Here is a 17,158-nt window from a genome sequence, read left to right on the forward strand (position 1 = left end):
AGACTACAGACTACTTGAGGCGCCACAACTCTGTTGCTGGAATCCTACACCAGGATCTTGCCCTGAAGTTTGGTCTACTGGATCAAAAACTGCCATACTATCTATACAAGCCACTTTCTGTACTTGAGAATGATACACACAAGATGTATTGGGATCGCTCTGTGCTGACTGACAGGACAGTTGTGCACAACCGGCCAGACATTATCCTCATGGACAAGACAGCCAGGGAGACTATTTTGATTGATGTTGGCATACCATGTTGCCACAACTTGGAACAATATTACAATGAAAAAGTATCCAAGTATCTCCCCCTGGCTGCTGAAATCAGGGATGTCTGGAAGCAGGAGAAAGTTACAACTGTCCCTATAATTATCTCTACTGTTGGAGTGATCAGGCAGAAGGTTTCAGCGAACCTCAGTCGCCTTGGTGTCTCAGGGAGTGCAAAACATGGAACTCAAAAGGCGGTTGTACTCAGCACGGTATTAATGATTAGATCCTTTTTAAATTTGACAGAATAAAGATTACCAAAGTCTTGTCAATGGCCGACTTAGGTTACAATAAAAAATGCTCACTTTGTAAGTGATGAAATAATTGAATAATAATAATAGTAATAATAATAATAATAATAATAATAATTGTGATAATAATAGTGATAGTTATTAATTCAGTTATGTCTAGATAAGCGGAAGGACCTACAAGAAAATGGCCAGGAGTGGAACTCACGTAGGTCACGAGGACCAATCAGTCTGAAGAAACTGCCAAGCATATCACACTGGATTGCGAGAGACAAGGGCAAGGAGAAGGGCACTGTTTGCCTGCAAGCAGCCAGGTGATGAATGGGATGTTAGTATAGGGAAAAACTCCTGGACCTTGTGAAGGAGACATGAGTTGGTTTGCCCAACTAACATACTTGGGACACACAATAAGCTTCGGTTGACGTGTGAGGTTCTTTGAACCTTTGGATCCTTGAATCTGTCCCTTCAAACATAACATAGGCCTACATAATAAGTGTAACAATTTACACTCACGTATGTTGATTTTGAATAAAAAGACTAGATGTTGTCTAACCACAGATTTATTAAAAACGAAACACCGGCTTCTGTTGTTACACCATTATCAATCTCTGTTAGACTTATCAGTTCAACTCATTATCTAGACTCATCAGTTCAACTCATTATCTAGACTCATCAGTTCAACTCATTATCTAGACTCATCAGTTCAACTCATTAACTAGACTCATCAGTTCAACTCATTATCTAGACTCATCAGTTCAACTCATTAACTAGACTCATCAGTTCAACTCATTATCTAGCCTCATCAGTTCAACTCATCATCAATTTCTGGAAGACACCGTTTACCTCTGGTAAACTCCCCAGTCTACCAGAGAGATTGATATTGGTATAACAACCGAAACGTTTTTCTATATTTAACGAAATCTCGTTTTTCGATAAACTAGTTAAGACAGCAACTAGTAACTCATTATCAATTTCTGGAAGACACCGTTTACCTCTGGTAAACTCCCCAGTCTACCAGAGAGATTGATAATGGTATAACAACCGAAACGTTTTTCTATATTTAACGAAATCTCGTTTTTTGATAAACTAGTTAAGACATTAACTAGTATTTTTATTCAGTATGGGTAAATATCAGATTATCATCTTCACAACTATTAAGTTGGTTTTGATGATAACTGTTATCATTTTGTTTTTGTTCACAACTATTAAGTTGGTTTTGATGATAACTGTTATCATTTTGTTTTTGTTTCAAACAGAATGCTGTAAATTGAAGACTACAAATGGGTAAATTGGTATTGATGAAATCAGCATAGTTTGGGTTACTTACCACCATCTTGGATCGTTCTTTTGAGGAACTCACGCGCGAGGTCACGCAGCTTCTTTTTAAATTCATCGGATCTCTCATGGGGGAAAACAATACTCGTGTCCACTATGTTTGTATGTATAATCTGTAAATTAAAATAAGGGTTTAGCTTTTACATGTATTTTAAGACGTGCCCCGCAAGAGTCTAATAAAAAACTTGACAAATTGGACCTATTGCGATCTTGAATTGCATTGCAATTGCATGCAATTGTTAAGAAGTGCTCTGCAACGGTCTAATCAAAAACTTGACATACTGGACCTACTGAGATCTTGAAGAATTGAAAATAGACCTATAACTATCCTCAGTTAAATTAAAAATCTATATGAAAAATTTAATGTTAATCAGTTCAGTAGTTCATGGAAAACAATGCGCAGTCAGCTAGATATTATAAAAATCGGATTGAGTATTACCATAGAGAAACGATAGCATAAGTAGATATCCCATGGTATAGGGCGTTTATGTCGCAACTTTTACTGTTATCCCAAGCCGATAGTAACGTAGTTCTTTCCTATGCAGCTGTGTGACGCTGGTAGTCTCTCAAATTGTGCCGTTCATACACTATCACCCAGTAAAAATTGACAATAATCGACAGTAATCGGCTTGAGATAACAGTAAAAGTTGCGACATAAATTCCCTATACCATGGGATATCTACTAACGCTATTGTTTCTCTATGGTAATACTATTTATAAAACTTACAACAATATTTAGTATTGACAATACATACAAAAATGTTTTGTGTTGAATAAAAATATTATCTTATCTCATAGAATATCGGTTCTCAAAGATATTTTTGTAGTGTGAAACATGATAAAACTATCAAAATTGACCGCAAACTGAATGAGATAATATCTGTTAAGTATTCGTTTATTCACTTAAATAAGACAAAATACAACATTGACTTGATGCCATTAGGCCAGATCAAGTACTAACTATTTATTCTAAATCCCATGATAACGTTCCAATTAAATATATGATTTCTCAATACATTACAATATCAAACATGAGTATTAATGTTGTGGAGTGATCCGTGGTCTAGTGGATAGAGTGCTTGCGTAGCAGCATTGAGATCCCGGGTTCAAACCCCGCTCATAGCCAAAAGTTTTTGAACTGGTCACTCCCGTGTAATCGGATGTGCACATTAAGCTGTCGGTCCAGGTTGAAGTATGACAGCCGTGAGGCCCATATTCAGAAGAGGTGGGGGACCTTCCCGCAAGAGACCCTCCACCAACAAAAGTCATAAGAATTTACTTTTTATTAGAGCTGTAAGTTACTTACTTTCAACGCTTTCAGATCGTTGCCGATCCCATGGCCTACGAGGATAGTCCTATCGTTGAAAATGCGCATGAGATCTTCTTGTACATCCTCTAAGGTTTTTGTAACACCTTGGAGGTCTTCTTCTGTCACGCCGGAAAAACTGCAATAAATCAACATTATTATTTAAACGTTACATACCAATAATATTGTACAATAGAACTCACAATGAATTAATTTTTCAAATAACGCAATTTAATAATTCCAGTTGACTTGTAATGTTTTAAAGAATGGAGCAAACAAGAAAGGGTAATAAAGGAATGGGGGATATTAGCAAAAGAGATAAAGAAAGAGAAGAAAAAGAAATAGGCGAGGATGAAGAATGAAAATAAAAAGAATCTGTAAATCACTGTTCAGTTTGAGATACGAACACTAACAAATTAAGGCTATGCAAGGGCTAAAAATAAACTTTCTACTCGTTATATTTTTCCAAGTTTTTCGATTTGTATATCATCAAGCTATCAAAATGAAAAAGTTTTCTCATGAAAACAGTTTTTTCCGATCATTACTTTTTGAGATATGAGCGACTGAAGTTTGAATTTTTGGGACAGAACATTTCAAATTCGGTACGATATAAATCCATGAGAACAGAGGATGGATTCTTCATGGTATTGTTGATCTAGTAAAACAAACATTTTCTGAAAATATCAATTTATGAAAAAGTTATTCAATTTACCAAATATAACTCAACTAAAAGTAATTTTTAGTAAATTGAATAACTATCTTAAAAATTGACATTTTCAGAAAATTGTTGTTTAACTCGATCAACAATACCATGGAAAATCTATCCTCTAAATCTCATGGGTTTATCTCTTACCGAATTTGAAATGTTCTGTCCCAAAGATTTGCACTTTAGGCGCTCATATCTCAAAAAGTAATGATCAGAAAAAAATGTTTTCCTGAGAAATATTTTTCATTTAAATAGCTTGATGATTTAAAAATCGAATAACTTGGAAAAATATCGCGAGTAGAAAGTTTATTTTTAGCCTTTGCACAGCCTTAAACGGTTGGAGGTCAGTCTAGACCTCCCTTCAGATACAAGAGCTCTAGTTGACCTATTTTTTCAATTGCATAGGCTAATATAAACAATGAGAGTAAGTGTACTCACATACACTACCTGATAGGAATTCCTTTTAAATTAACAAATAAACAAAAAAAGTACTCAAGCTGTCCCTTGTACAGTTATTTTTAATACATTTGTTATTCATTATTTTCCATCTTGCTGAGCTGTTTTTTTTTGTTTTTTTTTTTTTTTGTTATCTTATTGCTTTTGATTGTAAATATTCTGAATTTAAATACATCTAATTTCAATTATGGGAATTATATTTTCAATGTTCACTGTCACTGTGATGTGTGAATCCAGCTTTATCATTACTGCTCTATCAATCTATGAAATAGATTCAATAACTCATGATATGAAGAAAATATCATAAGAAGATATCCCATGATATAGGGCGTTTATGTTGCGAATTTCTCTGTTAACTCAAGCCGATAGTCCTAGTAGTAGTTTTTAGTGAAGCTTTGTGACGCTGATAGTCTCTCATACTATGCCGTTCTTACACTTTCACACGGCCAAAACAGTAATAATAGACAGTAGACGGCTTGAGTTGACAAAAATCGACATGGAATTTTCAACATAAACGACCTATACCATACTATCTTCTTATGCGATATTTTCTCTATAGTTTAGATTAACACAATGTTTATATGTTCATATTACATTTTATTGATTATTCTCTGTGGCTATGCTTTTTGAGGGTGGGCCTAGTTATTCAGGCTGCAAATTTGATAATAAGCTCCCTAAATATTTAGGGCCGGTTTCCGAGCTTGGGATCTATAAGTTCTGGACTTACAGAGTCCAGGACTAGAATAAGCTCTCGGGTCTAAATCAACTTTCCGAGTCACGGGTTTATGTTCTAAACTCCGGGGTCCATTAAGTTCTCGACTTATTCAAGTCCAGGACTTTAACGCAGTAAACATGAGGGAAATTCTCAATATTTTGCTGTTGTATTGTTGGCATTAGGCCTATAGCAAAACAGCTGATTGCAGCGGGATAGTTCAAATGCTCTCCAAACTATTTTGTGAAAATACGTTTCGATTTCTTTGTATGGTGTAGGTATATACATTCAAAGCAAAACCTAACCTTTTGAAACATGAATAAAAAAAACATTTCATTTTACGTTATGTTATTATTTAGCATTGATTTTGGAATAAAAAGTTTATTATGCTACTACCTATTGAGTTGTAAAACGTATTTGTTTTGAAAGAAACTGGAATAATAATTTATTATTGTTATATTATTATTAATAATATGTTGAATATGGCATTGATTAGTAATATTCACATTGGGAAATAAAATTCCAAGGCAATCCTTGTATTATTTTTCTTGAACATTTTTAGGTTACGTCAGTCGTAAAATAAGGTTAGTTTTTTACATATAATTTTATTCCAAAATAAACTTGCAAACTATGAATTATGAATTTAGATGGGCTAATCCAAATAATTTAGGTATTCCATGACATCTATTTGGCTTTTCATCTACTCCAAAACAATAACTGAATTGTGTTTGCTCAGTTAAGTCTAGAACTTTAAATTAAACCCTACCCCAGTCGAGGGTTTAAAATTACGCTGTTTTAAGTTCTGGACTTGACGATTTTTGATGATATTGTACTATATAGTGAGGTCCACGTTATAATGGCAGTGAAGAAAGATAGGAGAAAAACGTTGCCAAGTCTCTCCATTTTGCCACTGACTGTACCTTAGACCAGTTATAGAATAGACACGCCCCATTCTATATTCGTACTGAAAGTCGATGAAGCCAACATCTACTGCCATATCGCCAAATCGTGACGTCAACATCGGATAGAAAACTTTTCTGTAGAGTTTGTTTACATTGTTTTCCATAGCAGATTATGTCAATTTTCATGAATAATAATCTACTTTCATCTGAAATAGACACAATCTGCTATGGAAAATATTGTAAACAATCTACAGAAAAGTTTTCTATCCAATGATGACGTCACGATATGGCGATATGGCAGTAGATGTTGGCTTCATAGGCTAGACTTCCCAGCGTGTCTATTCTATAACTGGTCTAAGGACTGTACACAGCTGTTACTCAATTCATCCCATTAAATTTGATCAGATAATAATTACTATTTCCTTAATAAAATGATCCATTTAATGTCAAATTAGTCGAGAAAATATTTTTTTTCATAATTTGATTCAAAAATTTGCTTCCATAACTGGGATCAGATTTTTATTTTTATACAAACCTGAAATGGCGGCTAATTTAAAAACTTGTGATACACCAATCTGAATTTCAAAATAGAAATTAAGTTATTTGTTAGGTATTCTATTCCAATTTATTTCAAAAATTATAGAAAAATAGAAATCCTTTTTAAAATAAGTAATTTCATTGGAAATAATTCTGAAATAACCTTTCAATTATTATTTATACCGGTACGAGTAGGTCTAACCTAAACGTGTAGGCTAAAATCTAGGATGGTTAGTTATCAAGTTTTAAAATGTCATTTCAGGCATTTTTAATTGTGTTTCTCATACGGTAATGTCTAAAAATTATTTGATTGTTTTAAAAATACATTTTAAATCAATTATACGACTTGTGTACTCAAGTATTTTGATAGAATGAACAAAAAAAAATGGCGGCTGAGAATTGTTAGTCTACTTTTGTACAGTCACTGTCAAAAGTAAAAATAAAATATTCTGGCAAACAGGCAACATTGCAAAGCTAGAGAGAGAGATAGCGCTATCTGTTTTGCTGTATGATAGAAAAGGACAGCAACAGTATTGTCAATTGTACACTGCCATTATAACGTGGGCCTCACTATAGTGTAATATATTGTAATATTACACTGTGTTGAATGAATTAAAAATCTATCTATCTCTATGGTCATGCTCACCAGGGGCCTATTGCATGTTAAAATACAATCTAATAATATTATAGTTGGGCAAACGAAAATGGGTCCCTCAAGGTCAAAGTTTCTTCTTGACACCACCACCCGTCTCTACCAACACTGTTGCCACTTTGTACTAAGGGTGGCTAGTAAGATAGAAAGTGAATGTGTGTATGAGAGTGAAGTATTGTTCTTGTGAGGAGTATTGTTTGTCTTCGATGGATTGTTGACTATGACGAGGACAATATAGTTCACAGTTTTACAAATGTATTGTACATAATGATTATATATTACGCTGTGGCTACAGTTACGGTAACCGTAGCTCGTATCGAGTTCCGGTAAACATTTGAGCATGCGCGGCTACCGCTATTTACATGTGCATTGTGGTGCTTGTGGTTTTTGGTCACATGGTTATGATTTCTAAGTAACTAACTAACCTCATTATTAACTAACTTATTTCTAACTAACTTCATTGAAACGATAGGTTATCATAACCATGTCACCAAAAACCATCAACACCACAATGCACATGTAAATAGCGGTAGCCGCGCCTGCACAAATGTTCACCGGAACGCGAATGGAGTTACGGTTACCGTAACTGTAGCCACAGCGTATATATTATATATAATACATATAACTTTCAACAGCTGTACTGGTGTTCGAATGAGAATTGATCACATGAGAATTCATGCAAATTGAAAAATGCAGAGTGAAGTGGACACTACAAGAATATTGAATAAAATAAATAAAATTACATTACTCCACTTCCAATTGATTATTATAAAAGTCTTCAAGTAACCTTTATGAAGTAAAGCTCAGTTTATAAATAGTTGCATTTATAAGGAAAAATCTAATCATGATTATAAAATTGGATTTCTTGATGTCATGACTCAATAAAGAGTTATACATTATACATAACAATATTATTTCCTCCATTTCATGATGTTGAAGAAGATAGCGGTGGAGGGGAGGAGGTAACGGGGGATGTTATTGTTCTAACTTCAAAGAATGACACAATAGAACTTTTGAACCTGACGTGCTCAAAAGAATTTGTGACAGGTAGTGACGGAAAACAGGAAGAGGGAAGGTATGAGAAGGAAAGAGCTATCTTCAGGATGTAGAAATATAGTCAATGTATATAGACTGGTCGAGTGAGGGGTGGACAACAGTGGCAACATTGCAGTGGCCTTGAGAGACCCATTTTCGTTTGGGGAACTATAGTAGTCAGCTGGTTATTGGAGTAGGAAATTACAAGAATATTATAGTTATTTGTGCAACTAGTGCGCAAAGTGTCAGTTTGCTGCCCCGAAAGAAACGTTTACGCCCGAGCCGTAGGCGAGGGCGGAATGGTTTCTTGAGTGCAGCAGAGGAACTTTGCGCACGTATTTCACATTAAGTTTTTCCTACAGTTACCATTGAATATGAAAAGTGGGTAATTATGGGTAAAATTGCCTGAAATTCATCAAATGTTTTTCTGTGTAATTTTATTATTGATAAAAACATTAATCCTAAAATCCTAAAGTTCTCGTTGTCCTTGGTTATAATATATAATGAATAATAATTAGCGCGTTGTGCTTGGTTGCACCTCTGCTCACTATAGCAGCCACAGCAGTCACTGTTACCAACTTCATTTTGATTTTGCTGCACTGTTGCTCCATATAACCTACTAAGTATTTTGCGTTGCCATGTTGCAAATCTGGAGTGCAGAAAAATTTTTCCCGCACTAGAGCGGAAAAGTGATTCTTTGCGTTCTGTAATCAGTGCAGCAATGGCCACTTTTCAACGTAACTGTAGGAAAAATTGTATTTTATCATGCAACATAGGCCCGGTATTATTATCGAGACACTTACCGTGTGCAATAGTCAATTATAGGTGCCAACGGTTTGCACAATTCGTCATAGACAGTCTCTCTTTCGTGGTTGACAACGGTAACGCGGGTTAACTCACAGTCTTCTGTGGTGTAGCACATCTCACAATCCAAGGCATATATTCCGGGGAACGCTTCGGGATCCTCACAGAACGGCATTTTTACAAAGCCTGTCATCCTCTCGTAGTTGACAACGTCCCGGATGTGAAACTCGGAAGTTACACAGGGATCATTTTGATTACAACAACCCCAAAAAGGTTCCCTGAAGCCACCTGACAAATAAATAAATTTTTATTTCACAAAAAATAGAACTACTACATCAATTAAAGAAAATATTGGATAGTTTACAATTACATACAATAGTTGGTTTCAGAAATGTCTTGTGTGTTTTCAGTTCACAAGAAACCGTTACAAAAATACCAGGGAGTTACAATGGACTCTTTTCTGCACTGGGATCATCATTTCAATAAATTATGCGGAATAATGATGACACAAATAAACGCTAAAAATAATTGCAAAAATAAAAATAAATGTATTTATTCCACAACATTTCAATATGTGGACAACAGGACAAAACACATGAATGTCAAGGATTCCTCTACAAGACTATACGTCTGTAAGATATATTATTATTTATATGTGACTCATAACGTGGTTGAATAACTCATAACGTGGATTCCTCTACAAGACTATACGTCTGTAAGATATATTATTATTTATATGTGACTCATAACGTGGGTTGAATAACTCATAACGTGGATTCCTCTACAAGACTATATGTCTGTAAGATATATTATTATTTATATGTGACTCATAACGTGGGTTGAATAACTCATAACGTGGATTCCTCTACAAGACTATACGTCTGTAAGATATATTATTATTTATATGTGACTCATAACGTGGGTTGAATAACTCATAACGTGGATTCCTCTACAAGACTATACGTCTGTAAGATATATTATTATTATTTATGTGCAACACATAACGTATAAATTACATAAAGGACTTATAAATTTCTTTGAGGAAGTACTTTCACATTGTCGCCATATTTACAATATTAACCTATATTACAACTTTTTTAATAATTAATTATAAGATATTGGTCAACTGACGGAGAAATGGAATAACAGTAGGCAATTTATATGATGAATCGTCTCACAGACGATAGTGAGACAATGGTGTCAATGACAGGAGGTTGCTAATGATGGTTTTAATTTTGATGAAAAGTGGTTCTAATGTTATGGCTTGTTATGATATGCAGAATGTTAAATGCTCAGAACTCGGTTTCAGATCTCATACTAAAAACAAAAACAAAAGCTAATAGTTTTGCAGAAACTATTCGTCTATGAAACAGGGAAATTTCGTGTTGAAAAGGAAAAAATTGTGCAGTCAAGTGAGACGTTTTCTACAATAATTAATAAATACAGCACATTTTAGAGCGGCACTTGTTCTATTATAAAAAATGAGAGCAAATGCTCTTACTTATACTTATTTTGGGAAAGATTTACTCTTAACATATTGTAAATATAATGATATTTCATTTTGAAAAGAATAAAAACTGCTGTATCTTGCAAAATAACGACGCTAGATACGGATAAGTAACTTTCTGGAAGGAGGTTTGTCTGCGGTTTATCAAATTACAAAAAAAACCGGAGGTCTTATCAAAAATAGTTACACATACGTTTCTGCGCCTTGTTTCAAAGAACTTGTATACCAAATTTTATCCAAATCGGACAATAACTGCGACCGTAACTGCGGTACAAACAAACAAACAGACAAATGCCGATCGAGTCGAAACTAAGACCTCAGCTTCGCTTCGGTCAATTATTAATTCATTAGCATTTGAATAAATGCAATATCTCAGTAATTTCCATCTGTAGAAGGCTGTTATGCTGTTCAAAGTGTTACCAAAGCTGGCCACTAACGCCAGGACAAGTCTGTCAAATATGTGTGAAAGAAGTGTCTTATCGAACGATCTATTCTTAGCAAACATTGTAATCTATTCACTCGGTACCTATATTATAATAATGAATTATTAGTAAAACGTGTTAGGCTGGCCCCTAACGACGGGACAAGTATGTCGAACATGTGTGACCGGACATGTCTTCGCATGAAACACATTCACGCGAAAGGATTCGAACGAAAAACAGCTGTTTGACAGCAGCTTCTAACATAGAATTAACAGTCAATAACAATCAATAAACCACTGGAAAACTACAAATTATAATGATACAAGAATAATTTAACCTCAAATAGAGCAGCGAAGGAAAACTAAACAACAAAGAATCTAAGATACAAAAACCTAACCTCAAAAATTGTTAGAAACCGATGACAAAACTTGTTCTGACATTCGGTCCGCCCGTTACTCGAAAATCACAAAGCTCATTTGATACTGTTATGATAACTATGTCTTCTAAGTATCGTTGCATGTAAAAAGAAATATCACCGCTTATTTTATTATGAAACTATTTAATTTGATTTGATTATTGATCACAATTCCACGGTAACCAACACACTAATGACTAGTCGCTTGAAATAAATAATGAAGTTATAAAACATAATAACTGTCCAAGTAAATAGTGATGGATTATGCACATGCATATCACATATCACATCCCAGCCATATTTCACAGAAGACACAAAGCCTGAAAGCTTATTGTGTAAGGCTCAACTCACACTACCTCAACTCAAATCGTACGACTCCAGTCTGTCGACCTTACGAATTTCTTGCTCATTGTCACTACTTCAGTTCCATGCTACTCCATTTCTAACCTCATATTATTAAAAATATGGGATCAAATTCGTCACTTCTGCGCATGTAACAAATTTTATAATAATAATTATAAATATATTGTCTTATCTAATTCTTATTATTGTCTTATCTAAAATGATGAAACATCACTTTCATTCTTATAATTGACTTTTGAAACATCACTTTCACACAACATAACCTCACTTTCATTAAAAATGCACGGTACTATGCAACTCAAGTCGAGGCTCGACCAACATGTCGAGTCGACGCTCGACTCAGTCTCACAGTCGTGAGGTCGCGGAGACTAGAGTCGACTGGTCTGAGTGTCATCATTTGAAAACACATGCTGCGTCGAGAAGAGACTAGAGTTGCAGTCGCTTCTCGACCTCAGTCGCGTAAGTGTGAGTTGAGCCTTAATGAGCGAGTAGGTGAAAACAGCTCCTATCTATCTACTCTTATGGCTTTTATTGGCAGAGAGATCCTTTCGGATGTTCTGCCTTGCCGTATTACCCAATGTCATTTCCTATCAACACTCAAGTTTATAGGTTATGTTTTGGGTTCTTCATTTTTCTCACTAAAAATTTGCACTTCCACTTCCTGAGTTCCTATTTTATAAATTTTAAAATCAAGAAAACTATTTTCAAACACAAAATCACATTTAAAAAGCAAAAACTATAAAATTTAGCTCCTATTATTTATATGATCACTGATTGTATATTGTTTTGGCAAATAAATCTTATTCTCGTGGGCCAAAGAGCCCCGTGCTACAAAGGTTTGCGTTTAGTGTAAAATTCTGTTCAACAAATGTAGTTAAGTGAATGAAACAGAGAAGATGAAACTATATTGAAAGAAACTCACCAACTTTTCTGAAACGCTGCTTATTATCCAAGTGATAGCGACATTCTCTTTCGATGCTGAAATTATTTTCATCGACAGAAAAAGGCTTTCCGCAGTTTAGACAAATACTTCTTTCCTTATTGAAGCTGCGACGGTTCTCTCTATATAAGACCTTCATCCGTGCGCATCCAGGATCATCGGGGATTTCGACCGGAATACCGGCGTTGTAGAGGTCAGTCATTGTATATTTCACGAAACAGTCGTACAAAGGCACTCCTATGAAATAAAACCGAGAATGAAGCATTGAAAAATTATGAATAAAAAATATCAACAGTAGATCAAAGTGGAGATGTTCGAATTTTAGGCTAAACATACAGAGTGATTATAAAAGGACTTTACAACTTTGGAAGCACATAAATATTTACTGAAATTACTTACAGAATTGAGAAAGGTGTAATTTTGTTACAAAACCCTTCAAGTTTAAGGTGTGGGTGTTATTTTGGTTGGATGTGACAGCCGTTGGTAATGCGACATACATCCCACCGATAATAGATTTCTTGCCACACTCGTACCAGCATATCTGGCGTAGCTTGTGCAACCGAAGCGATCCGATTTCGGAGGTCATTAAGATTTTCGGGTAGAGGCGGACATAAATATTTACTGAAATTACTAACAGAATTGAGAAAGGTGTAATTTTGTTACAAAATCCTTCACGTTTAAGGTGTGGGTGTTATTTTAATGTGACAGCCGTTGGTAATGCAACATACATCCCACCGATAATAGATTTCTTGCCACACTCGTACCAGCATAACTTGTGCAACCGCAGCGATCCGAATGTGATCCGATTTCGGAGGTCATTACGATTGTCTGGTAGAGCCGGAACATGAACCTAATACTTGATGAAACCCCACAGGAAGAAATCCATCGGTGTTTCTAGACAATTGCTTTCAACTTCGCTGGATTACCATGCAGGGCCAATTGCATGGCCACCTCGCTCACCGGATTTAAAACCGATGGATTTCTTCCTGTGAGGTTTCATCAAGTATTAGGTTCATGTTCCGGCTCTACCAGACAATCGTAATGACCTCCGAAATCGGATCACATTCGGATCGCTGCGGTTGCACAAGTTACGCCAGATATGCTGGTACGAGTGTGGCAAGAAATCGATTATTGGTGGGATGTATGTCGCATTACCAACGGCTGTCACATTAAACCAAAATAACACCCACACCTTAAACTTGAAGGGGTTTGAAACAAAATTAGACCTTTCTCAATTCTGTAAGTAATTTCAATAAATATTTATGTGCTTCCAAAGTTGTAAAGTCCTTTTATAATAATCTTGTATTTTCGAGATTGCTTCAATATTCTATTTTATGTACATTGAAATTAAAAATCAAGTACCGTTTTTTTAATTTATTTTATTTCTCAGTATAGACAAAAAATTAAGTTGAAAACAGGGTACTTTGATTTTAAATTTGTATATAAATACAACAAGCCCTTACCAAGAAAGTGAATATTGTATCAAAAAATTATCTATACTATAATTAAGCAAAGGACTGGCTTATACATGTACGGGATAGGAAAATTATGTTTGACGCATCATCAGGTCCGAACTACTGGACTGATTAACTTGAAATTTTAAAAATAGATTCTTAATCAACCGAATATGGCTAAAGGTCTCTTTTCAATTCTAAAAAATTTCATTATGTCAATTTTTAAAATAGACTCTTGCGGAGCACGGGTTACTTGCTAGTCATGTCATACATAAATTGAAACACAAACTACTTCATGTGTTTGTTTGTGTTGTTACTTTTCAATTAACCTATCAAAATTCAAATTATAGTTGAAAATTGAAATGATCACTTATTTATTTTTGAAGTGTAGATTATTGATGTGATTCTAAGCATACTATTTTTAGTAATGTACTATTTATTAGACAAAATTTAGGAACAGAAAAAGATTTGGGCTACCGCCTGTTTCAATTATTGTAACAGTAGGGCTTCTTATGGCTCAAAAACAGGGTTTCGTGGGCAGTTCGTGAAGATGGAAAGAGACCCAAATATTCTGATTCTAGGGTACCTCACGATATCCAAACCACTTGATGCGCATTTGGGGGTCGCGACTGGGCCGCGTAGTAACCAATTCAAAATGGCGGATCCAGCATTAATTAAAACGGTCATAGAATGGTTACCATCCATGATAGAGACCTCTCTCTAGTAAGCGACAATCGAATCAAAATGAACTATTCTACAAAGTTTGTTATTACACATTTCCACCCAAAACATGATTTTAACCCACAAAAATGCACTTTTTCAAAAATATTTCATTTTTCACGAGAATTTTTTCTGAATAAATACTTTCAATGACAATTTTTGGAAATAAAGTGCCAAACAAAACTTCTTTGAAATAGAATTTATGATCTATTCCCGTTTGTTTTCAAGTTTTTATCACCTTTTGTTCTGAAGTTATGATTTTTTTATGATGCCATTCTAGCCGCTGAGCCAATTAACTAGGCTACCATTAAAACCGAACTATAAATTTTTTTTTTCATGATTACTTCATTATGAAGAATTGAAAATGATCTCAATCTCCTCGTTACAACCAACCAGATAAGAAAATTGATGAAAAAGCAAAGAAAATATTTTTCATAATTGTAATGGTTTGGATATCCTGAGGTACCCTAGAATCAGAATATTTAGGTCTGTTTCTATCTTCATGAAGTGCCCACGAAATTCCTCAAGTAACCCGCTACTGTAAATTCATTAGATAAATTTAATATTAAATTACATTGTATGCTACGGAACAACAATAGTATGAAACAGTGTGTTTAGACAAGAATTATTGGAGTGATATAAATCATAGGTCGGTATGGGAACAATGATTTGTCATTATAGTAGATTAAATCAACAAATAGAAAGTCAACATTGTATAGTACATTTTAGGCTCAACTCACACTTACGCGACTCAGGTCGAGAAGAGACTCGACTCTAGTCGAGAGCACGTGGGTGACGTCACGGAGACTAGAATCGACTGGTTTGAATGTCACCATTTGAAAACACATGCTCTCCACTAGAGTCGAGTCTCTTCTCGACCTGAGTCGCGTAAGTGTGAGTTGAGCCTTAGACTCTATAGTGGGATGCTACAAGTTAGTTTATGAAAATTAATCCAAGAATGTAACGGACTTTTTTCCATATTGCAAATGTTTTTTCATGTTTAATAAATACCTCTGACATGGGTTACATGACAGAGAAAAAAAGTAAGTCAACAAATTAAGACAAAATTACTCACCGTATGTGTAACTTGGATTCAGTGGGTCCTCGTCCAAGTCTGAAAAGCAAGATCAAATTTATATTTTAAAAATTTGATCGAAATTCAGATCAAAACGAAAAAAACTTCAGATCGGAAACATCTGAAACTATCATTGCAAATACAAAATACTAATGTTTTTCAATCGTTAAAAATTGAATAGAAAGAAAAAAATTTGTGTCATTTATTGAAAAAATGAGATTGTAACTACAATTGCTGTTCTATGAAGTGATGGCCGATGGTGCAAAATTAATTGTTTATGCAGATGATGTTGCAGCTGTGATCTCAGGTCGAACACTGGAAATGGCCCAGTTAGCTTTGAATCAGGTTAAGAGGAGAGTGAATACCTGGATGACAGACCATGGAATTGAATCGGCCATGTCAAAAACTGACATATCATGGTCTGCATTATCAATACTAGGAGAAGAGTACCAATTACCATGGTGTAGAGAGAGGAAGTGCAAACACATCCCACGGCCAAGTATTTGGGCTTGACCTTGGACACAAGACTAAAGCCTGGTTTTCACTACTACAGATAGTGGTCGAGTGGCATACTAACTCTACCGAGCTAACTCTACTCTACTTACTAGGTCCAGTAACTGTTTTCACTACAATTGAGAATAGTAGGTAAAGTGTGTTGTCTAGTGAACAGAACTAACCTTAAAATGTCAATACTTTTTAATAAAATAACACTTAAACACTTATCAACATTTAAATAAATTCAGGCCCGGTTGCACAACAGCCGGTTAAATTTTAACCATGATTGATTTCACGAGAACCAATCAGAGAATACGTTTTTGAAAAGACAGCTTCTCTGATTGGTTCTCGTGGAATTAATCACGGCTAAAATTTAACCGGCTGTTGTGCAACCGGCACTTTTTAATAAATAACAATACTTCTAACCTACGGCACAACTCTACTCTACTATCTTGAGACTGGTTTCATTAGCGTAGTAGTGGTAGAATAGAGTGAGAAGCGGTGTTGGGTGGTGGTAGATTACTATCCCACTCTACTCTACTAAAAACTTGTAGTCTACCATGAACGTTTGCATTGGGAGAGCTCACAATATAGTTAGTACTTGCCCAGGGAACTCGACCACTAAGGGCCGTTTGCACAGTGTGTTTAAGCTAAAGCTTAAACCAAATCTGGATTTTTTTGGTTTAAACTAAAATTCCGTTTGCACAGTATCAGTTTAAACTCTTTATTGTGTTTAAACTCTGGGACAGTTTAAACCTCCCAAGCAGGAGGTTTAAACCAAATAATTTGGATTAACTTGAAATCTGT

At 35.0% G+C, this 17,158-nt stretch overlaps 1 protein-coding gene across 3 annotated transcripts in view; it reads right to left on the reverse strand.

Annotated features, from left to right (window-relative positions):
* LOC111046899 (RNA exonuclease 1 homolog) overlaps nt 1–17,158 on the reverse strand; it is an 85,343-nt gene that overhangs the window by 11,386 nt on the left and 56,799 nt on the right. For all 3 annotated transcript variants that reach the window (XR_005573108.1, XR_005573107.1, XM_022332549.2), the window contains exons 9-13: nt 15,857–15,895; nt 12,590–12,844; nt 8,960–9,248; nt 3,157–3,295; nt 1,843–1,963 (exon numbers count right to left, since the gene is read on the reverse strand). Coding sequence is in view for 1 of the 3 variants with exons in the window: in XM_022332549.2 (XP_022188241.2) it covers nt 1,843–1,963; nt 3,157–3,295; nt 8,960–9,248; nt 12,590–12,844; nt 15,857–15,895 (843 nt within the window). In the remaining 2 variants the exon portion in view is untranslated. The remainder of the gene's footprint in view (nt 1–1,842; nt 1,964–3,156; nt 3,296–8,959; nt 9,249–12,589; nt 12,845–15,856; nt 15,896–17,158) is intronic.

Source organism: Nilaparvata lugens, chromosome X, assembly GCF_014356525.2.
Source record: "Nilaparvata lugens isolate BPH chromosome X, ASM1435652v1, whole genome shotgun sequence".
In the NCBI taxonomy this organism is placed as follows: domain Eukaryota; kingdom Metazoa; phylum Arthropoda; class Insecta; order Hemiptera; family Delphacidae; genus Nilaparvata; species Nilaparvata lugens.